Source organism: Heterodontus francisci, chromosome 3 (genome assembly GCF_036365525.1).
Source record: "Heterodontus francisci isolate sHetFra1 chromosome 3, sHetFra1.hap1, whole genome shotgun sequence".
Classification (NCBI taxonomy): domain Eukaryota; kingdom Metazoa; phylum Chordata; class Chondrichthyes; order Heterodontiformes; family Heterodontidae; genus Heterodontus; species Heterodontus francisci.
In genome coordinates, this window is record NC_090373.1 from 201,540,251 (window position 1) to 201,563,317 (window position 23,067).

A 23,067-nucleotide genomic window follows, 5' to 3' on the forward strand; every position below is an offset into this window, starting at 1 on the left:
AGTCGTTTCTTGATATCACGTGGAGTGAATCAAATTGGCTGAAGTCTGGCATCTGTGATGCTGGGGACTTCAGGAGGAGGCTGAGATGGATCATCAACTCGGCACTTCTGGCTGAAGTTTGTTACAAATGCTTCAGCCTTACCTTTCGCATTGATGTGCTGGGCTCCCCCATCATTGAGGATGGGGATATTTGTGGAGCCACCTCCTCCAGTTAGTTGTTTAATTGTCCACCACCATTCACGGCTGGATGTGGCAGGACTGCAGAGCTAAGATCTGATCCGTTGGTTATGGGATCACTTAGCTCTGTCTATCGCATGCTGCTTACGCAGTTTGGCATGCAGATAGTCCTGTGTTGTAGCTTCACCACGTTGACACCTCATTTTGAGGTATGCCTGGTGCTGCTCCTGGCATGCCCTTCTGCACTCTTCATTGAACCAGGGTTGGTCTTCTGGCTTGATGGTAGTGGTCGAGCGGGGGATATGCCGGGCCATGAGGTTACAGTTTGTGGTTGAGTACAATTCTGCTATTGCTGATGGCCCAAAGCGCCTCATGGATGTCCAGTTGTGCATTTTTAGATCTGTTCGAAATCTATCCCATTTAGCACGGTGGTAGTGCCATTGATTCTCGAGCCTGTGGAAAAGCCCCTTAGAAGGACGGCATTACCCAATAGTGCCAAGCCTGCTATACTCTCAGCACTCCATGAACTGCTTTGCCTATGCTGGGATGAGGGAGCAGTACCACAGGACATGCGTGATGCCATTATCATCACCCTCTATGAGAACAAGGGTGACCGCGGTGACTGCAACAACTACTGTGGAATCTCCCTGCTCAGCATAGTGGGGAAAGTCTTCGCTCGAGTCATTTTAAACTGACTCCAAAAGCTGGCTGAGCATGTCTACCCTGAGGCACAGTGTGGCTTTTGAGCAGAGAGATCCACCATTGACATGCTGTTCTCCCTTCGCCAGCTACAGGAGAAATGCACGAACAACAGATGTTCCTCAATGTTACTTTCATAGATCTCACCAAAGTCTTTGACCTCGTCAGCAGACGTGGTCTCTTCAGACTACTAGCAAAGATCAGATGTCCACCAAAGCTACTAAGTATCAACACCTCATTCCATGACAATATGAAAGGCACAATTCAGCACAGCAGTGCCTCATCAGACCCCTTTCCTATCCTGAGTGGCGTGAAACAGGGCTGTGTTCTCGCACCTACACTGTTTGGGATCTTCTTCTCCCTGCTGCTCTCATATGCGCTCAAGTCTTCAGAAGAAGGAAATTTCCTCCACACAAGATCAGATGGCAGGTTGTTCAACCTTGCCCGTCTAAGAGCGAAGACCAAAGTATGGAAAGTCCTCATCAGGGAACTCCTCTTTGCTGACGATGCTGCATTAACATCCCACACAGAAGAGTGTCTGCAGAGACTCATCGACAGGATTGCGGTCGCTGGAGCTGTGAGGCTGCGGTGCTAACCACTGCGCCACTGTGCCGCCCTTGAGTGGTGCTACCAAGCCACTCTTGGTGATGGACATTGGAGTCCCCTACCCAGAGTACATTCTGTGCCCGTGCAACCCTCAGTGCTTCCTCCAAGTGCTGTTCAACATGGAGGAGTACTGACTCATCAGCTGAGGGAGGGCGGTAGATGGTAATCAGTCGGAGATTTCCTTGTTCATGTTTGACCTGATGCCATGAGACTTCATGGGGTCCACAGTCGATGTTGAGGACTCCCAGGGCAACTCTTTCCCTACTGTATACCACTGTGCCGCCACCTCTGCTGGGTCTGTCCTGCCAATGGGACAGGACATACCCGGGGATGGTGATGGCAGAGTCTGGGACATTGTCAAGTACGATTCAGTGAGTATGACTATGTCAGGCTGTTGCTTGAATAGTCTGTGGGACAGCTCTCCCAACTTTGGCACAAGCCCCCAGATGTTAGTAAGGAGAACTTTGCAGGGTTTGCCATTGTTGTTTCCGGTACCTAGGTCGATGCCGGGTGATACGTCCGGTTTCATTCCTATTTATTGACTTTATAGCGGTTGGATACAACTGAGTGGCTTGCTGGGCCATTTCAGAGGGCAAATAAGAGTCAACCACATTGCTGTGGGTCTGGAGTCACATGTAGGCCTGACCAGGTAAGGACAGCAGATTTCCTTCCCTAAAGGACATGTACCAAACACAACACGAAGTGAACCAAATTCCAGATTTGTTAATTGAATTCAAATTCCACCTTCCGCTTTGAACCCATGTCCCCAGAGCAATACCCTGGGTCTCTGGGTTACTAGTCCAGTGACAATACCATTACACCACCGCCTTCCCTTTATCCCTAAGAACTATATCTAAATCTTTCTTGAATATATTTAATGATTTGGCCTCAACTGCTTTCTGTGGTAGAGAATTCCACAGGTTCACCACTCTCTGGGTGAAGAAATCCCTCCTCATCTCAGTCCTACATGGCTGACCCCTTATCCTTAGACTGTGACCCCTGGACCTGAACTCCCCTGCCAATGGGAACATCCTTCCTGGTTCTAGTCTGTCCAGTCCTATTTGAATTTTGTAGGTTTATATGAGATCACCCCTCATTCTTCTAAACTCTAGCGAATACAAGCCTAATCAGCCCAATCTCTCTTCATACGTCAGTCCTGCCATCCCAGGAATCAGTCTGGTGAACTTTCTCTGCACTCCCTTCATCCACCCTTCCTCAGATAAGGAGACCAAAACTGCACACAATACTCCAGACGTGGTCTCACCAAGGCCCTGTATAAAAGCAGTAAGACATCCTTGGTCCTGTACTCAAATCCTCTTGCAATGAAGGCCAACATACCATCATAACCGTTTTTATCCATTTGCGCTGTTAATTCATCTACCTTATTGCGAACGCTCCGCACATTAAGACACAATGCCTTTAGACTTGTCTTTTTAACATTGTTCGTCATCTTAGCTTTATTTTGTACTCTGGCCCATTTGTTTCTCACCCTTGTTTTCTCTGCCTTCCACTTTTGCTTCTTACCTTTCTGTCTTTCATTTCTATCCTTGTTTCCCCCTCCTCTGACTCCCTGTTCAGTTTCCCATCCCCCGCCATTCTAGTTTAAACTCTCCCCGACAGCTCTAGCAAACACCCCCGAAGGAAATTGGTCCTGGTCCTGCCCAGATGCAACCCGTCCAGCTTGTACTGGTCCCACCTTCTCCAGAACAGGTCCCAATGTCCCAGGAATCTGAATCCCTCCACCCTACACCATTTCTCCATCCACATATTCATCTGATATCGCCTGCTATTTCTGCTCTCGCTAGCACATGGCATTGGTAGTAATCCTAAGATTACCAACTTTGAAGTCCTACTTTTTAATTCACGTCTTACTCCCTATATTCAGCTTGTAGGACGTCATCCCTTTTTCTACCTCTGTCGTTGATACTGATATGTACCATGACAACTGGTTGCTCGCCCTCCCCCCCCCCCCTCAGAATGCCCTACAGCCGCTTAGAGACATCCTTGACCCTAGCACCAGGGAGGTAACATACCATCCTGGAGTCTCTTTTTCAGCCACAGAAATGCCTGTCTGTTCCCCTTTTGATTGAATCACCATAGCCCTGCCACTCTTCTTCCTTCCCTCCTGTGCAGCAGAGCCATGAACTTGGCTCTTGCTGCTTTCCCCTGAGCTATCTCACCCAACAATATCCAAAGCGGTATATCTGTTAGAGAGGGGGATGACCACACTGGACTCCTGCACTCCATGCCTTCCTCGACTCTGCCTGGTGGTCACCCACTCCCTTTCTGCCTTTGCAGCACTTGCCTAAGGTGTTACCACCTTGCTAAACTTGCTATCCATGATGATCTCAGCATCGCGGATGCTCCACAGTGAATCCACCCGCAGATCCAGCTGCGTAATGCAGGTAACCAGTAGCTGCAGATGGATACACTTCCTACACGCATGGTCATCAAGGACACTAGAAGCGTTCCAGATTTCTCACATAGCGCAGGAGGAGCATATCACGGGTGCACGACCTCCTGCCATGACATACCTTTAAATTACTTAGTTACACCCTTTAATTAAAAAATACTAATTACGCTAGGGGCCTTGTTCTACTGCAAACACTACCACTACAATCTAAAGTCCTTACCTTTACTTTTGAAGCTAATTGACAGCGGTAGTGTAAATAGTAGAAAAAGTAGAAAAACTTCACTGAACCTACTTACATATTTAACTTTAGTTAAATAAATGGAATCTGGTTTTAACTGGGACCCCTGTCAGTTAAGCTATTTTGTACTTGGTAAATGTCCTTTTTCTTTTGATGCCTTCACCTTTCCTTGTCTGTCTGTGAGCACGTGTTGCAAAGTTATCCCCCTCCCGAGTTTAAGATTGTGTGTTCATAAACCCCACTTTTTTTCAACTTTAACCATAGTGATGTTGCAGTCTTTTAAAAGTCAGGGTTCACAAACTGAGGGAGTGGAGAAATATGCCATCAGGTTTTTTTTAAAAAAGAAAGGGGAAAAATTTAAATCACAATCTGCTTACGGACAGGTTGTTTGTTTAAAATATAGCGAAATTTGCTTTCAAAATTAACTACCTGTTCGTAACAGAAATTGGGAGCTCAAGTCCATGATAAATCGATGAAATTAAGACCAAATAATAAGAAATGTGCTGAATCAAAAATAAAAATAAACTGATTGGAAACCAAAAGGGGGAAATCTGGTAGCCGAAGAGATTGTTAAAACAAATGAACGACCACAGCAAAACCCTCTTACTCTAACATTAGAAAATGACACATTTTAATTCAAATAAATAAATAAAAACAAGAAATGCTGGAACCACTCAGCAGGCCTGGCAGCATCTGTGGAAAGAGAAGCAGAGTTAACGTTTCGGGTCAGTGACCCTTCTTCGGAATTTTAATTCAAAGATGTTTTTGGAGCAAGGTAATGTAACTGCTGAAACGTTGGCAAACCTGAGTATGGACTAGTTAAAAGCTATAGCTAGGGAGATACAAGTGAAACTGCCCAGGAAGATGAAACATCTGAGGTCCTTAAAGTGCTGACTGAGCACCTAGGACACAGTACCATTCTGGAACAGGTAGATGAGGAATTAACTCCTGAAACTGACCCATTTCCCATGGCCAGAATGAACTGACAAAATTCAGGTTTCAACGGGAGTTTCAGGAGAGAGAAAGAGATAGAAAGAGAGAAAAGGAAAGAGAGACAGAGAGAGGAGAGAGAAAAGGAGAGAGAAAGGGTTTACCAGCTAAAAAAAATTGGAAATAGAGCTGAGTGAGATGCGAGACAGATGGAGGCTGCTAGGGAAAATTTCTCTTCACCCAGTAACGAACAAAATCTCCCTAACCCAGAACCAGGCTTTGAGGCTCTTAAGTATGCTAAGGTCGTACCAAAATTTGAAGAGGGTGAGGTGGAATCTCCTTTTGCCACTTTTGAGAAGGTAGCAGGACTGCTACAGTGGCCACAAGAAATGTGGACCCTCATGATTCAGGGTCAGTTAACAGGGAAGGCTCAAGAGGTCTATTCTATGGTGACCCCTGAAATGTCTGCTAATTACGAGCAGACCAAAGCTGCCATCCTTAGTGCATATGAGTTGGTCCCAGAGGTGTATCGCTAGCAATTAAGGAATGCTCGAAAGAAACCCGTGCAGAGTTATCTAGAATTCAAAAGGCGAAAGCAAATCACTTTCAACCGGTGGGTCTGATCTGTAAAAATACAGCACAACTACGATGAATTTCACGAGCTAATATTGCGAGAGGAATTCAAAAATTGCTTACCCCAAATGTAAGAGTGCATTTAGAGCAGCAGAGAGTCCACACAGCTAGAGAGGCCGCAGTTGCTGCTGATAGTTGTGACCTCACACATAGGCCTAGCAACTCAGGCAGACCATAGCAAAGCCACCCCCAAAATCAGTGGGAGAATAAGAGGGAAGAGTGGGATAGAAAGGGAGCCACACCCAGAAAGGGGAGTACAAACGAGGGTGCAAAGAGTCCATCACAAGCCCACAAAGAAAAACCCTGGAGACCAGTGTGCTTCCACTGCAACAAAGTGGTCACTCCAGGCACGAATGCTGGAGGCTAAAAGGAAAGCCGGTGGATCTCATAAGTCTTCTCAAGGGTGGTCCCAAGGAAGAGACCCCAGTAAAGAGTGTAGCAGGACAGGCAGGGGTCCTCACTATAGAACCTAGACCCTCCGAGGGTATTACCCTATGCGTTGCTGGACTGGACAAAATCCCCGCGAGTTACCGGAGTTTTGTCCTCACAGGAACCGTGTTCCCCCTACCCTTCCCAGGAGGTGAGCAAGTCCATTGTACTGCTCAGAGATACAGGGGCCACTCAGTCCTTAATGTTAGAAAACAGCTTAAGCCTTCCTCCCGAAACCTCCATGAAAGCCAAAGCCCTGAAGAGCAGAATAGGGGAAGGTTATCTTGCTGGCCCCTCCATCGGGTCCACCTACAGTGTGTCCTAGTCTTGAGCCCTGTAACCATAGCAATTGTCCCAGAGTTACTGGTGGCAGGGATAGGCTGGCAGCAAAATAATAGCAATCCCTATAATCTTGGACCAGCCCAGCGAAACCAAGGAAACTGAATAACTACTGGAGGAAATACTTCCCCGATTGTGTAGTGATTCATAGTCCCAAGCCATACAAGCCAGATTAGTTGAGAGGGAATCAATGCCCCAGCTGGATGAGCCAGAGGCCTGGTTAGCTGAAACCTTCTTCAAGGACCTGTCCGAAGGGGAGGAGGTGCTCATCCGAGCCTCCCTAATTAACACCCAGCAGGCAGATTCTGAAATAAAGTGCATAGTACAGACTGCTTGCTCTGAGGCAGAGGCCACTCTGATCCCTGAGTGTTACTACCAGCAAGTGATGTGGAAGTGGAGACCTCCCGGGAGACCTAAAGAGGAGGAGTGGACTGTTCTCCACCAGATTGTAGTGCCTCCAGAATACCAGCAAGAGATTTTAGGGATAGCCCATGCTATCCCGATGGCTAGACACGTGGGTACTCAGAAAACGTTAGCTGGAATAATCAAGCACTTTTTCTGGCCTTGCCTCCGGTCCAATGTGGCTGACCACTGCAAAACCTGTCATGCTTGCCAGCTTGCAGGCAAACCCCAGGCTACAATTAAACCACCCCCCCCCTCAAGCCCATCCTGGCATTTGGTGAACCTTTGACTGAATATTGATTGATAGACTGTGTGGGGCTAATATCCAAAACCAAGACTGGCTATCAATATCTCCTCACCATAAAGGACTTCGCCACCCTGCTCAAAACCACACCCCTCAAGAAAATCACAGTCAAGGCTGTTATCGAAGGACTAACCCAGTTCTTCACCCAGTAGGGTCTGCTGAGGGAGATCCAATCAGACCAGGGATTCAACTTCATGTCCTGAGTATTTCAGGAGGTGGTACGTGGCTTAGGAATCACCCAGCTGAAGTCCTCGGCCTATCACCGTCAGTCCCAGGGAGTGCTAGAGAGGTATCACAAGACCCTGAAAACACGACTCAGATCTACGGCTCTGAGTATCCACATGACTGGGACAAGGATTTAGGGTTCCTACTGTTTGCCACCAAGGACTCCTCAAATGAGTCCACGGGCTTCAACCTCTTTGAGTTAATTTATGAACATGAGCCCCCTGAAGTTCCTGAAAGAGATATTCCTGGAACACCAGGTGGACACCTCCATGTGGGAGTATGTTTCCACCTTCCGGAATGTCTCTTCAATGCCTGCATGGTGGCCAAAGAGCATTTAAAATCCTTTCAGCAAATCATGAAACAACATGCCCCGGCCCAGATCCTTCAACCAGGAGACCAGGTCTTCGCGCTACTACCCCTACCCACTGACACTTTCCGAGCCAAATTCAGTGGCCCGTATTAAGTGGCCAAATGGGTAAACACAGTTAATTACATAATCCCCACCCCTGACAGGCAGAAGAAGCACCGGTTATGCCATATTAACTTGCTTAAGAAATATTACAGCCGAGAGCCCAGTCAACCAGTGGGTGTTTGCCAGAGGGTGGAAATATCTGAGGGCAGCCAGGAAGAGTCAGTTGAGGAGGAGGAGACCCCAGTTGAACCCCAGCTACCAGACTGGCAAACGTAGAAGTCTTGAAAGACTTAACCTCCTAGCTGACACACCTAACCCAAAAGCAGCGGGAGGATGTGTCTACCCTGCTGGGAAAATTTAAAGAACTCTGTAAAGATCAGCCAGGGCGCACCACCCTAGCAGTTCACGACGTGGATGTGGGAGACACACCACTGATCAAACAAAACCCCTGCCAGCTGAGCCCCGACAAGCTAACATAGATTAGGCAGGAAATCCAGTACATGCTGGATAATGATATAACTGAGCCTAGCCAAAGTAGTTGGAGCTCCTCTATTGCACTGGCCCCAAAGCCGGATGGATCCACAGGGCTCTGTATTGATTACCAAAAAGTAAACGTTGTAACCGGAGCCGATTCCTATGCAATCCCATGCCTTGAGGATTGTATAGACAAAGTGGGTTATTCGGCCCACCTCAGCAAAATTGACCTTTTAAAAGGGTACTGGCAAGTCCCCATGACTCCGAGAGCAAGAGAGATCTCGACCTTTGTCACCCCGGATGGCCTATATCAGTGTAAGGTTATAACCTTTGGTCTTAAAAATGCCCCAGCCTTTCAGAGACTGACAAACCAGATAGTAGCAGTTGTGGTGTGTACCTGGACGACAGGATTATTTACAGTGAACACCTGGAATGAGCATTTAAACTACCTGGAGGCTGTGTTCCAGGTCTGAAAAGGGCAAACCTTGTGCTGCACTTGGAAAAAAGCGAGTTTGCTCAGGCCAGGGGTCATGTAGTGGGACAGGGAACTGGGCTACCCCGCGAAGCCAAAGTACGTGCCCAGTCGAATTCCCCACTCCCAAGAACCAGCAGAAATCAGACGATTCCTAGGGAAAATCTCTCCATACTTCTGTATTCAACTTATTTAAAATGGAGGGGGGGATCATTTCACCAACAGATGGTGGGACAGCTACTTGCAGGGGTCCGGTCACATGACCCAGAAGCCACCTTTTTTTAGTTTCTGGTTTTGAAACAGTTTCAGTTGAAGGGAACAGCTCGTACAGGAAAGCAGCTGCCTGGAAGCTATGCAGCTGGCTATCTCTGGGGCCTGCCTGCAAAAAGACGAAAGAAAGCCACAGTCTGAAAAACAGCAAGAAAATCTGCTCTCTGTCAGTTTCTCTCTTCATCGAAAAGGGTGAAATCAGAAACTAAGCTGCCTCAGCTTATCTCTGAAAGTGCAAAGAAGAAAGTTTAAGAGAAGAGATTTCCTACGATTCCTACTTCACTTGGCATTTCCAGTTGGTTAAGTCCAGCTTTTGACTTTATGTTATTTTAAAAAACAGACTCCGGTTTGAACTGGGACCCCCCGTCAGTTTGTAATTAAGCTATTTTCTACTTGGCAAATGTCCTTGCCCTTTTGGCGCCTTTACCTTTCCTTGTATGTTTGTGAGAACGCGTTGCAAAGTTAACCCCCTCCCGAGTTTAAGAGTGTGTGTTAATAAATCCTACTATTTTTTATAACCTTAACAACAGTGTTGTTGCGGTCCTTTAAATGTCAGGGTTCACGAACTGAGGTAGTGGAGAAATACGCCATCAGGGTATTTTTTTCAAAGAAAGGGGAAAAGTTTAAATCACAGTCTGCTCACGACAGGTTGTTGAAAATATAAAGAAATTTGCTTTCAAAATTAACTATCTGTTCATAACAGTTACCATGCAATAATGTCTCTGTAATGGCTTATTAGATCAAACCCATTTAAATCTATTTGTGCTATTAATACATCTGTCAGTTTGCAAATGCATTCAGATAAAGTGCCTTTAATTTTATCTTTTTTAGTATTTTTCCTTGATTTGATTTTATTCACCGATGCACTATTACTGTTCAACTTTTCGTCCCTTCCTTTTACATTCTGTTTATCTTTACCAAAATCAAATATTGCTTTGTGGCCTTAACTTCTCTCTTTAGATTTATAAAATTCCACTCACTTGAACCTACCCCTTTTGTTGGGGGTTAATATTGAGGCAGAATTATTGATGAGCATGCAGATAAAGCAGTGAGTGGCAGGTTTCAAAATTTGAGACCGAGCAGATGGACCATGATAATCTCTTCCAGAACTGTACATTCAGCAGATTTAATACTATCAGAAACATTTAAATAAAAGTTTACCTTTTCATACTGTCGTCCATATTTGAGCACTTCTTTTTGGAAAAGATCCACTGACTCCAGCAGGTTAGCCTTAAATTTGGGTTGGACTTGCACCAATTCATCCTGCACATTTCTCTGTTAAGAAAAGCAATTGTACCACAGGGTCAAACTTACAGTGCTAGGTACTGCAATGCCTTCAAGTTGACTCCTAATTTGATCTGGCTAGTCAAAGTAAACAATCAAAGTTGGAAAGGCCAGTGAAAGAGAGTGATAATTTTTGCTATAAAAACTGAAAAAATCTATGGGCTGGATTTCATGCGCCCACCACTGGGAGTGGCGGCGAGTGAAAAAAAGACGGCCACACACACAGGCCACGCGCCACGGAGCTGCGTCAATCTAACGTATGCGGCTCATTTGCATGCCTTGGTCAGTCTGCCCCCAACCAATCACGTGGAGGAGATGGGCTCAACAATGCCGGGAACAGCGTCAGCTGACTAGTCAGCAGGTGCTGGCGCCATATTTAAAAGGAAGTCAGCCATACATTAAACCTCTTGCAAATTTAAATCGCTGCTGCTGGAGCTAACCAGCCAGTAGTGACTGCAGAAGAGACCCATCTGTGAAGGAGCACCCCCTGGAAGACACTGGAGATGTCAGAGGTGCGAGGAAGGGTGGCCCCATGGTTCAGTGATGCCTCCCTGCTCACTCTCCACCAGGCTGCAAGGTAAAGGCGGCAGGTCCTTTTCCCCAGTGATGGTAAGAATAGGTCCTCCCGCCTGACCAAGCAAGCCTGGACGGAGATTGTAGAGGACTTAAGCTACCGTGGGGTCATCCATCGAGACTAGGTGCAGTGCCGGAAGAGGGTGAATGATCTCATACGTTCAACAAAAGCAAGTAGCACTTTGTAGAATGGCTCCGTTTGACCTGGATGTCCCCATATAGAATGGCCACTGCCATGCCAAAGGCAGGGAGGTCGAGCGGGGAGGATAGATGCCACATGAGTAGCTGCATGTCTGAAACAATTCGCCCTCGTTTGCACCTCAGAGGATGGCACATACATGACAGGCTGAGTCCATACTAAGCTTCTCGCACCTTTTGTTGAAACATCCCTGTTGCAATACGACACGCGTCATATTGTTTGGCAATGTTCAATATCTGCATCCTTGTTCTTCCAGGTGAAGAGGGCCCACAATGCGCGAGAGGCGTCCAGGACAGGTGTAGGGGTGCTATAACTGAGGCCATTGACACATTAGAGGACACTGAAGAGGAGGCGCTCCAGCTATCTGGCAGCCAGGGAGGACGTTCCATTTAAGACGTGGAGCTTGGCATCCCGGGAGAAAATACAGCTTTTTGACCGTCACATAATTACTCATAACATTTTATTTTTGGAGCTAATGCTATCAAATTCGTGACATTTGCACCATAATACTTAATACTGTGCTCTTCACATTGTATCTTGCAGGGCGAAGTTCCAAAGCGACAATGGAGGCCCTGGGGACTTCCACCAGCTCTGAGGAAGAAACAACCTCAGAGGATGCAGCATCCCATGAAACACCCGCACCTTGCACCAACACAGATACACTCACCTCAGTGGGAATCCATAGAGTCTGGGTCACAAACTGGTGAGACCACCACACATGCGCCCGAACAGTTGGCTGAGTCTGAGAAAGGCAACACCTTTGACAGTCCAAGAACTGTGGGTGGCCATGCCCATGCTGAGCCCCAGGCTGATAATGATCCTCTGGTGTCGACAGCACAGGGCATGTTGGAGTTGCAGGGAGAGTTAAGGCAATATTTGGTGGAGATGCCACAGACCATGTGCACCTTTGAGTGGACGATGGAGGAGTCCATCCAGGCCATGACAGCTGCCATGTCCCAGGCTTCACAGAATAATACAGTGCAGAAAAGGCCCTTTGGCCCATCGAGTCTGCACCGATGCATTAAAGACACCTGACCTGTCTACCTAATCCCATTTGCCAGCACTTGGCCCATAGCCGTGAATGTTATGATGTGCCAAGTGCTCATCCAGGTAATTTTTAAAGGATGTGAGGCAACCTGCCTCTACCACCCTCCAAGTCAGTGCATTCCAGACCGTCACCACTTTCTGGGTAAAAACGTTCTTCCTTAAATCCCCCTTAAACCTCCTGCCCCTCACCTTAAACTTGTGTCCCCTCGTAACTGACCCTTCAACTAAGGGGAACAGCTGCTCCCTATCCACCCTGTCCATGCCCCTCATAATCTTGTACACCTCGATCAGGTCACCCCTCAGTCTTCTCTGCTCCAGCGAAAACAACCCAAGCCTATCCAACTTCTCTTCATAGCTTAAATGTTCCATCCCAGGCACCATCCTGGTGAATCGCCTCTGCACCCCGTCCAGTGAAATCACATCCTTCCCATAATGTGGCGGTCAGAATTGCACACAGTACTCCAGCTGTGGCCTTACCAAAGTTCTGGACAACTCCAACATGACCTCCCTGCTTTTGTAATCTATGCCTCAATTGATAAAGGCAAGTGTCCCATATGCCTTTTTCACCACGCTATTAACCTGCCCTTCTGCCTTCAGAGATCTATGGACAAACACGCCAAGGTCCCTTTGTTCCTCGGAACTTCCCAGTGTCAGGCAATTCATTGAATACTTTCGTGTCACATTACTCCTTCCAAAGTGTATCACCTCACACTTTTCAGGGTTAAATTCCATCTGCCACTTGTCTGCCCATTTGACCATCCCGTCCAAACCTTCCTGTAACCCAAGACACTCAACCTCACTGTTAACCACTCGGCCAATCTTTGTGTCATCCGTGAACTTACTGATCCTACCCCTCAGATAGTCATCTATGTCGTTTATATAAATGACAAACAATAGGGGACCCAGCACAGATCCCTGTGGTACGCCACTGGACACTGGCTTCCAGTCACTAAAACAACCATCTGTCATCACACTCTGTCTCCTACAGCTAAGCCAATTTTGAATCCACCTTATCAAGTTCCCCTGTATCCCATGTGCATTTGCGTTCTTGTCAAAGGCTTTGCTGAAATCCATGTAAACTACATCAACTGCACTACCCTCATCTACACACCTGGTCACATGCTCAAAAAGTGCAATCAAATTTGTTAGGCATGAGCTCCTTCCTCCCTCTGACAAAGCCATGCTGACGATTCCTAATCAAATTTTGCCTCTCCAAGTGGTGATAGATTCTCTCCTTCAGAATTTTCTCCAATAATTTCCCTGCCACTGACGTGAGACTTGCTGGTCTGTAGTTCCCTGGCTTATCTCTACAACCTTTCTTAAATAGTGGGACCACATTAGCTGTTCTCCAGTCCTCTGGCACCTCCCCCGTGGCCAGAGAAGAATTAAAAATCAGGGTCAGAGCCCCTGCAATCTCCACCCTCGCCTCCCACAGTGTCCTGGGACACAAATCGTCTGAACCTGGAGATTTGTCCACTTTTAAGCCTGCCTAAACCTCTAATACCTTGTCACTCCCTATGCCAATTTGCTCAAGAACCTCACAGTCTCTCTCCCTGAGTTCCATATCTACATCCTCATTCTCTTGGAATGAAGACAGATGTGAAGTATTCATTCAACACCCTACCAATGTTCTCTGGCTCCACCCACAGATTTCCCCCTTGTCCCTAATGGGTCCTACTCTTTCCCTGGTTATCCTCTTTCCATTGATATACTTATAGAATATCTTGGGATTTTCCCTACTTTTACCAGCCAGAGCTTTCTCATATCCCCTCTTTGCTCTCCTAATTGCTTTCTTAAGCTCCATCCTACACTTTCTGTACTCCACTAATGCTTCCGTTGATTTGCTCTCCTTGTATTTGCTAAAAGCCTCTCTTTTCCTTCTCATCGTACCCTGAATGTTTCTGGTCATCCATGGTTCTCTGGGCTTGTTGCTCCTACCTATTACCCTAGAAGGAACATGTTGGCCTGTACCCTCCCCATTTCCTTTTTGAATGCCCCCCACTGCTCTTCTATAGATTTCCCGACAAGTAGCTCTTTCCAGTCTACCTTGGCCAGATCCTGCCTTATTTTACTAAAATTCGCTCTCCCCCAATCCAAAACCTTTTTTTGCAACTTGTCTATTTCTTTCTCCATAACAAGCTTAAATTGAACAACCATGCTGTGGTTGCTATCACCAAAATTCTCCACAACCAACACATCAACCACCTGTCCGGCTTCATTCCCCAGAATTAGGTCCAGCACTGCACCCTCCCTTGTTGGAACCTCTATATATTGAGCTAAAAAGTTCTCCTGTATACATTTTAAGAACTCCACTCCATCTAAGCCCTTAACACGATGAATATCCCAATTAATGTTGGGAAAGTTGAAACCACCTGATATAATTACCCTATTATTATTTTTACACACCTCTGCGAATTGCACGCATATTTGCTCCCCAATTTCCCGCTGACTATCTGGGGGTCTATAATAAACACCTAGCAATGTGGCTGTCCCTTTTTTATTCCTAAACTCGACCCATAAAGCTTCATTTGATGCCCCCTCCAAGATATCATCTCTCCTGACTGCAGTAACTGACTCCTTAACTAATATTGCAATGCCTCCTCCTCTTTTACCCCCTCCTCTGTCCCGCTTGAAGATTCTATATCCCGGGATATTGAGCTGCCAATCCTGCCCCTCCCTCAACCATGTCTCCGTGATGGCTGCTATATCACAATTCCATGTGTCAATCCTTGCCCTTAACACAGAGCGCATGGTTTCCTCCATGGAGAGGTTAATGGCCCTCATGGAGAGCCATATTCCACTGATGGGCGCTGACCTGCAAACCCTTTCCTCAGCCATGAACTGGATGCAGCAGTGGCAAGGCGAGGAAGGGACCAGGGACCTGGAAGGTGTTTTTGCTCCTGGTCCTTCTTGGTAGAGCAGTGAAGTTCATAGGAGTCGTGAGAGGGAGGAGGCGAGCCTACCCTCCAAATCTGGGGTCTCCCCTCAGGGTGATTCAAATGTGGACACCAGCTCCTCAGTCCCTCTGCTGGTAAGTCCAGCTCCAGCAACCATGACGTCTGAGGAAAGCCCTGCCCAGAGTATGGCCGCCAACGTCATGCAAAGCCAAAGGACATCCTGATCAGCAGCCTGCCTCCAGACAAGCTGCTAACGCAGAAGCAGCACCACAAAGGAGCACTCGCAAACGTTTCAAAAAACACCATGACACAAATGGATTTTCACAGGTGACATGGCTATGCAATATTCGTTCTCACTAAATGTGCTTTTCTGACATGTATCCTTTTTCCTGTGTGAATGACATATGCCAGTATGTACCAATTATGTGTCCTCCCATTACATCATTGGCCTGGAAGAACTGCCAATGTAAGGAATAACATTATTGCTATACCAGTATACGTGATGTGGCACTACACGGATGCAGGCACATGGACAATGTCTCAGTCAGCTGCTGCCAATAATGGTGCAGACACAGATGTCACAGATGCAGAAGACTGCAGACCAGATGAAGAACAGTGGTGTGAGATGTGGGGAGAATATGGTCCACTTCAGGGATCATGGAAGTGCTCAGCTATAAGGCGCTGTCATGCATCCCTTGCTTGCCGCACAGCATCTATGCACTGCATCGATGCTCTCCATTCTCCCATGTGCTGGAAGCCCTCGGTGTCCTCATCGTCCATGGATGTCTCCTGCTCCCATCTCTCACCATCCTGCAAGGCCTCCCATCTCTGTAATGCAATGCTGTGCTGAACACAGTATATCGCAACTATGCATACACTCCTTTCTGGTACATACTGTAGGGCCCCACCTGATCTATCCAGGCAGCAGAAGCAGAACTTCAGCATGCCGATGGCCTGCTCGATGGTAGCTCATGTTGAGCCATGGCTGGCGTTGTATCTCTCTTCTGCATCGCTGGTGGGATTTCTCACCTGCGCCAAGAGCTATGTCTGTAAAGGGTAGCCCCTGTTTCCAAGAATCCACCCCTGGATCTGAGTCGGTGCAGTGAAGAGCAGCAGCACTTGGGACTGGTGCAGGATGAAGGAGTCATGACAGCTGCCTGGAAAGCAGACCCACACTTGCATGAAGTGCTTCCTGTTGTCATATACTAGCTACACATTGAGCGAGTTGAAGCCCTTTCTATTGAGGTATGGTGCTGTTTTCCTGTTGGAGCCTTGATGGTCACATGCGTGCAGACGCCGACCTCTTGTGTCTGTGGGAATTCCACAATGAGTCCAAATCTGAGAGCTCTCTGGGCCTGACTCTCAGGGTCCGTCCTGAAGTGATCATAGTCACCAGCCCTCCTGTACAAGTTGTCCATGACCTCCCTGCTACAGTGGTATACTGCTGACTGTGAAACCCCACACAGGTCACTGGTGGATCACTGGAATGATGCAAAGGTGTAGAGGTTTAGACCCACTGTCACTTTGAGGGCCACAGGCATAGGGTGTCCACCAAAGCCCATTGGCTGCAGGCCATCATTCAACAGTGCACAGAGCTGTGTCACTGCCTTTCAGGATATCTGTAATCGTCTCTGATGCTGGCACTCTGACATCTGTAGACCCGTTGTCTTCTATGGCCTCGAATGCGCCTCGGTGGCTGCTGCTGCTCACGTCTGGGAGCTTCCACGTAGGCTGCGCCTGCCTCTTGGTTCTGCCTCCGGTGGATACGGCTCCTCATGGCACCTGGATCAAGAAAGACAGGGTGGACCAGCCCCATCTCTATGCTGGAGGTCAACTCGGTTCCTTCAGTTGGTCAATGGCACCTTTCAGGGCAGAGTGATGTGAATTGGTGCTTCAGTTGCGTTCCGGCATCACCTATACGATATGACATTATGTTGCCTGTCTTAGCTTGAAATAAGAGTGGGGCAGCATGACCACACTCATATTATTGCAGTTACCTGGACTGGACCATCTGTAACATGACCTTAAACCTCCTACCATTTGTGGCCCCCACCCCACATAAAGGAGTCATGGACTGCCATTGATATCCCCTTTGCCCAAACATCATTGCCTGACTGCAGGGTCAGCCCCCTTCCCCCCACCTCCCCCAAATGTTCACGAGTGCAGAGTGGGCCCCTTTACAGAACAAAGGTGCAGTGCACCACCCTTCATGAATGCAGAGTTGAGACCCCCTTCACAACACACACCCATCCACCTCCCTTCATGAATGCAGAGTTAAGACCCCTTCACAACACACACCCACCCACCTCCCTTCATGAATGCAGACTTCAGACCCCCTTCACAACACACACCCACCCATCTCCCTTCACAAATACAGACCAGACCCCCTTCACAACACATACCCAACCACATCCCTTCACAAATGCAGAGTTGAGACCCCCTTCACAACACATCCACCCACCTCTACGAATGCAGAGTTGAGACCCCCTTCACAACACACACACACCCACCTTCACAGGCTCCGAGCACTGACGTATCGGTGCCGCCAGCTTTTCTCGGATCTAAAATCAAAGGCACGTGAGTGCCACATGACCAGCTGAAGATCGCGAAATTAGAATTAGAATATTACAGCGCAGTACAGGCCCTTCGGCCGTCGATATTGCGCCGACCTGTGAAACCATCTGACCTACACTATTCCATTTTCATCCATGTGTCTATCCAATGTCCACTTAAATGCCCTTAAAGTTGGCAAGTCTACTACTGTTGCAGGCAGGGCGTTCCATGCCCCTACTACTTTCTGAGTAAAGAAACTCCCTCTAACATCTGTCCTATATCTATCACCCCTCAACTTAAAGCTATGTCCCCTCGTGTTTGCCATCACCATCCGAGGAAAAAGACTCTCACTATCCACCCTATCTAACCCTCTGATTATCTCACATGTCTCTATTAAGTCACCTCTCCTCCTCCTTCTCTCCAACGAAAACAACCTCAAGTCCCTCAGCCTTTCCTCGTAAGACCTTCCCTCCATACCAGGCAACATCCTAGTAAATCTCCTCTGCACCCTTTCCAAAGCTTCCACATCCTTCCTATAATGCGGTGACCAGAACTGCACGCAATACTCCAGGTGCGGTCTCACCAGAGTTTTGCACAGCTGCAGCATGACCTCGTGGCTCCGAAACTCGATCCCCCTACTAATAAAAGCTAACACACCATATGCCTTCTTAACAGCCCTATTAACCTGGGTCGCAACCTTCAGGGATTTATGTACCTGGACACCAAGATCTCTCTGTTCATCTACACTACCAAGAATCTTCCCATTAGCCCAGTACTCTGCATTCCTGTTACTCCTTCCAAAGTGAATCACCTCACACTTTTCTGCATTAAACTCCATTTGCCATCTCTCAGCCCAGCTCTGCAGCCTATCTATGTCCCTCTGTACCCTACAACATCCTTCGGCACTATCCACAACTCCACCGACCTTAGTGTCATCCACATATCTACTAACCCACCCTTCTACACCCTCTTCCAGGTCATTTATAAAAATGACAAACAGCAGTGGCCCCAAAACAGATCCTTGCGGTACACCACTAGTAACTAAACTCCAGGATGAACATTTGCCATCAATCACCACTCTCTGTCTTCTTTCAGCTAGCCAATTTCTGATCCAAAGCTCTAAATCACCTTCAACCCCATACTTCCGTATTTTCTGCAATAGCCCACCATGGGGAACCTTATCAAACGCCTTACTGAAATCCATATACACCACATCCACTGCTTTACCCTCATCCACCTGTTTGGTCACCTTCTCGAAAAACTCAATAAGGTTTGTGAGGCACGACCTACCCTTCACAAAACCGTGCTGACTATCGCGAATGAACCTATTCTTTTCTAGATGATTATAAATCCTGTCTCTTATAACCTTTTCCAACATTTTACCCACAACCGAAGTAAGGCTCACAGGTCTATAATTACCAGGGCTGTCTCTACTCCCCTTCTTGAACAAGGGGACAACATTTGCTATCCTCCAGTCTTCCGGCACTATTCCTGTCGACAATGACGACAGAAAGATGAAGGACAAAGGCTCTGCAATCTCCTCCCTAGCTTCCCAGAGAATCCGAGGATAAATCCGATCTGGCCCAGGGGACTTATCTATTTTCACACTTTCCAAAATTGCTAACACCTCCTCCTTGTGAACCTCAATCCCATCTAGCCTAGTAGCCTGAATCTCAGTATTCTCCTCGACAACATTTTCTTTCTCTACTGTAAATACTGACGACAAATATTCATTTAACGCTTCCCCTATCTCCTCTGATTCCACACACAACTTCCCACTACTATCCTTGATTGGCCCTAATCTAACTCTAGTCATTCTTTTATTCCTGATATACCTATAGAAAGCCTTAGGGTTTTCCCTGATCCTATCCGCCAATGACTTCTCGTGTCCTCTCCTTGCTCTTCTTAGCTCTCCCTTTAGATCCTTCCTGGCTAGCTTGTAACTCTCAAGCGCCCTAACTGAGCCTTCACGTCTCATCCTAACATAAGCCTTCTTCTTCCTCTTGACAAGCGCTTCAACTTCTTTAGTGAACCACGGCTCCCTCGCTCGACAACTTCCTCCCTGCCTGACAGGTACATACTTATCAAGGACACGCAGTAGCTGCTCCTTGAATAAGCTCCACATTTCGATTGTTCCCATCCCCTGCAGTTTCCTTCCCCATCCTACGCATCCTAAATCTTGCCTAATCGCATCATAATTTCCTTTCCCCCAGCTATAATTCTTGCCCTGCGGTATATACCTGTCCCTGCCCATCGCTAAGGTAAACCTAACCGAATTGTGATCACTATCACCAAAGTGCTCACCTACATCTAAATCTAACACCTGGCCGGGTTCATTACCCAGTACCAAATCCAATGTGGCATCGCCCCTGGTTGGCCTGTCTGCATACTGTGTCAGAAAACCCTCCTGCACACACTGGACAAAAACTGACCCATCTAAAGTACTTGAACTATAGTATTTCCAGTCAATATTTGGAAAGTTAAAGACCCCATAACAACTACCCTGTTACTCTCGCCCCTGTCGAGAATCATCTTCGCTATCCTTTCCTCTACATCTCTGGAACTATTCGGAGGTCTATAAAAGACTCCCAACAGGATGACCTCACCTCTCCTGTTTCTAACCTCGGCCCATACTACCTCAGTAGACGAGTCCTCAGATGTCCTTTCTGTCGCTGTAATACTCTCCTTGATTAACAATGCCACACCCCCCCCCCTCTTTTACCATCTTCTCTGTTCTTACTGAAACATCTAAATCCCGGAACCTGCAACATCCATTCCTGCCCCTGCTCTACCCATGTCTCCGAAATGGCCACTACATCGAGATCCCAGGTACCAACCCATGCTGCAAGCTCACCCACCTTATTCCGGATGCTCCTGGCGTTGAAGTAGACACACTTTAAACCAGGTTCTTGCTTGCCAGTGCCCTCTTGCGTCCTTGTAACCTTATCCCTGACCTCACTACTCTCAACATCCTGTACACTGGCACTACAATTTAGGTTCCCATTCCCCTGCTGAATTAGTTTAAACCCCTCCGAAGAGCACTAGCAAATCTCCCCCCCAGGATGTTGGTACCCCTCTGGTTCAGGTGAAGACCATCCTGTTTGTATAGGTCCCACCTACCCCAGAAAGAGCCCCAATTATCCAGGAAACCAAAACCCTCCCTCCTGCACCATGGGCTAATGGGAATGATGGCTGAAAGACAGCGGCATGAATAGTAATGTGTGCTAAGGGGCTATGTAAACATTTAAATCCTGGTACTGTTGCCGAGCGGTGGGGGAGGGCCGCCACAGACCTTCACCACCACCGGAAAGATCGTGCCCGGCAATCCCGGTGTCACGCTCCATGACAGGCAGCTGCCAGAACGATCTTCCGGTTCCCCCCGCCAGGGAGCCTGACCTTGGGAGCTCTGTAAAATCCCAACATATCGGTAGTACAGCCGAGTATCATATCATGAAAGATCATTGACCTGAAACATTAACTCTGTTTCTCTCTCCACAGATGCTGTCAGACTTGCTGAGCATTTCCAGCATTTTCTGTTTTTATTTCAGGTTTCCAGCGTGCACAGCATTTTGATTCAGAATAAGTGCTTTCGGGCATCCTATGATCGTAAATGGTGCTTTAAAAATACAAGTCTTTCTATTTATTTGTTCTGAATATCAAATAATTTCAAAGTTTTACATACGGAATACTGATGACTTGAAAGCAAGGATGTCAAATTCGTTTGATACAGTGACCGTGATCCATCATCTTGAAACTTGGTGGGCTGGATTTTATTCTCAGCCTGACATCGGGTTCTGTGGCGGGAGGTGCCAGAGAATTGGACTGCAGCGGACAGCATGGAACCTAACGCCAGGAATGCCAGGGCTGCTCTTCCCAGAGGCGGGATAGGCTGACACCGGCCTTCTTCGCCCAGATGCCAATTGAGGCCCTTAACATAGAAACGTAGAAAATAGGAGCAGAAGGAGGCCATTCGAGCCTGCTCCGTCATTCATTATGATCATGGCTGATCATCCAACTCAGAAACCTGTTCCTGCTTTCTCCCCATACCCTTTTATCCCTTTAGACCCAAGAACTATATCTAACTCCTTCATGAAAACATACAATGTTTTGACCTCAACTGCTTTCTGTGGTAGCGAATTCCACAGTCTCACCACTCTCTGGGTGAAGATATTTCTCCTCATCTCAGTCTTGAAAGGTTTACCCCGTATCCTTAGACTATGACCCCTGGTTCTGGACTCCCCCACCATATCTTTCCTGCATCTACCCTGTCAAGTCCTGTTAGAATTTTATAGGTTTCTAAGAGATCCCCCCTCACTCTTTTGAACTCCAGCGAATATAATCCTAACCGACTCAATCTCTCCTCATACGTCAGTCCTGCCATCTTAGGAATCATTCTGGTCAACCTTCGCTGCACTCCCTCTGTAGCAAGGACATCCTTCCTCAGATAAGGAGACCAAAACTGCACACAATATTCCAGGTGTGGCCTCACCAAGGCCCTGTATAATTGCAGCAAGACATTCCTGCTCCTGTACTCGAATGCTCTTGCTATGAAGGCCAACATACCATTTGCCTTTTTACCACCTGTTGGACCTGCATGCTTACCTTCAGTGACTGGTGTACGAGAACACTCAGGTCTCGCTGCATATTCCCCTCTCTCATTTTATCGCCGTTCAGATAATAATCTGCATTCCTGTTTTTGCTACCAAAGTGGATAAACTCACATTCATCTACATTATACTGCATCTGCCATGCATTAGCCCACTCACTCAGCTTGTCCAAATCACACCGAAGCCTCTCTGCATCCTCCTCACAACTCACCCTCCCACTCAGTTTTGTGTCATCTGCAAATTTGGAGATATTACGTTTAAGTTCCCTCATCTACATCATTAATATATATTGTGAATAGCTTGGATCCTTGCACCGATCCCTGCGGTACCCTAGTCACTGCCTGCCATTCGGAAAAAGACCCATTTATCCCTACTCTTTCCTGTCTGCCAAACAATTTTCTATCCATTGCAATACACTACCTCCAATCCCATGTGCTTTAATTTGACATGCTAATTTTTTATGTGGGACTTTGTTGAAAGCCTTCTGAAAATCCAAATCAACCACATCCACTGGATCCCCCTCATCAACTCTACTCGTTACGTCCTCGAAGAATTCTCGTAGATTTGTCAAGCATGATTTCCCTTTCGTAAATCCATGCTGACTCTGTCCGATTCTACCACTGTTCTCTAAATGCTCTGCTATAAAATCTTTGACAATGGACTCTATATTTTCCCCACTACTGACTGGTCTATAATTCCCTGCTTTCTCTCTGCCTCCCTTTTTAAATAGTGGGGTTACATTAGCTATCCTGCAATCTGTAGGAACTGTTCCACAGTCTAAAGAATCTTGGAAGATGACCACCAATGCATCCACTATTTCTCGGGCCACTTCCTTAAGGATGCATATCATCGGGCCCCAGGGACTTATCGGCCTTCAATCCCAT

At 47.2% G+C, this 23,067-nt stretch overlaps 1 protein-coding gene across 1 annotated transcript in view; it reads right to left on the reverse strand.

The window, feature by feature from the left end:
• The window catches only part of LOC137367179 (dynein axonemal heavy chain 8-like), a 2,062,041-nt gene that overhangs the window by 1,215,717 nt on the left and 823,257 nt on the right, over positions 1–23,067 (reverse strand). The window contains exon 56 of the mRNA XM_068028615.1: positions 10,185–10,298. Within this exon, the coding sequence (XP_067884716.1) occupies positions 10,185–10,298 (114 nt within the window). The remainder of the gene's footprint in view (positions 1–10,184; positions 10,299–23,067) is intronic.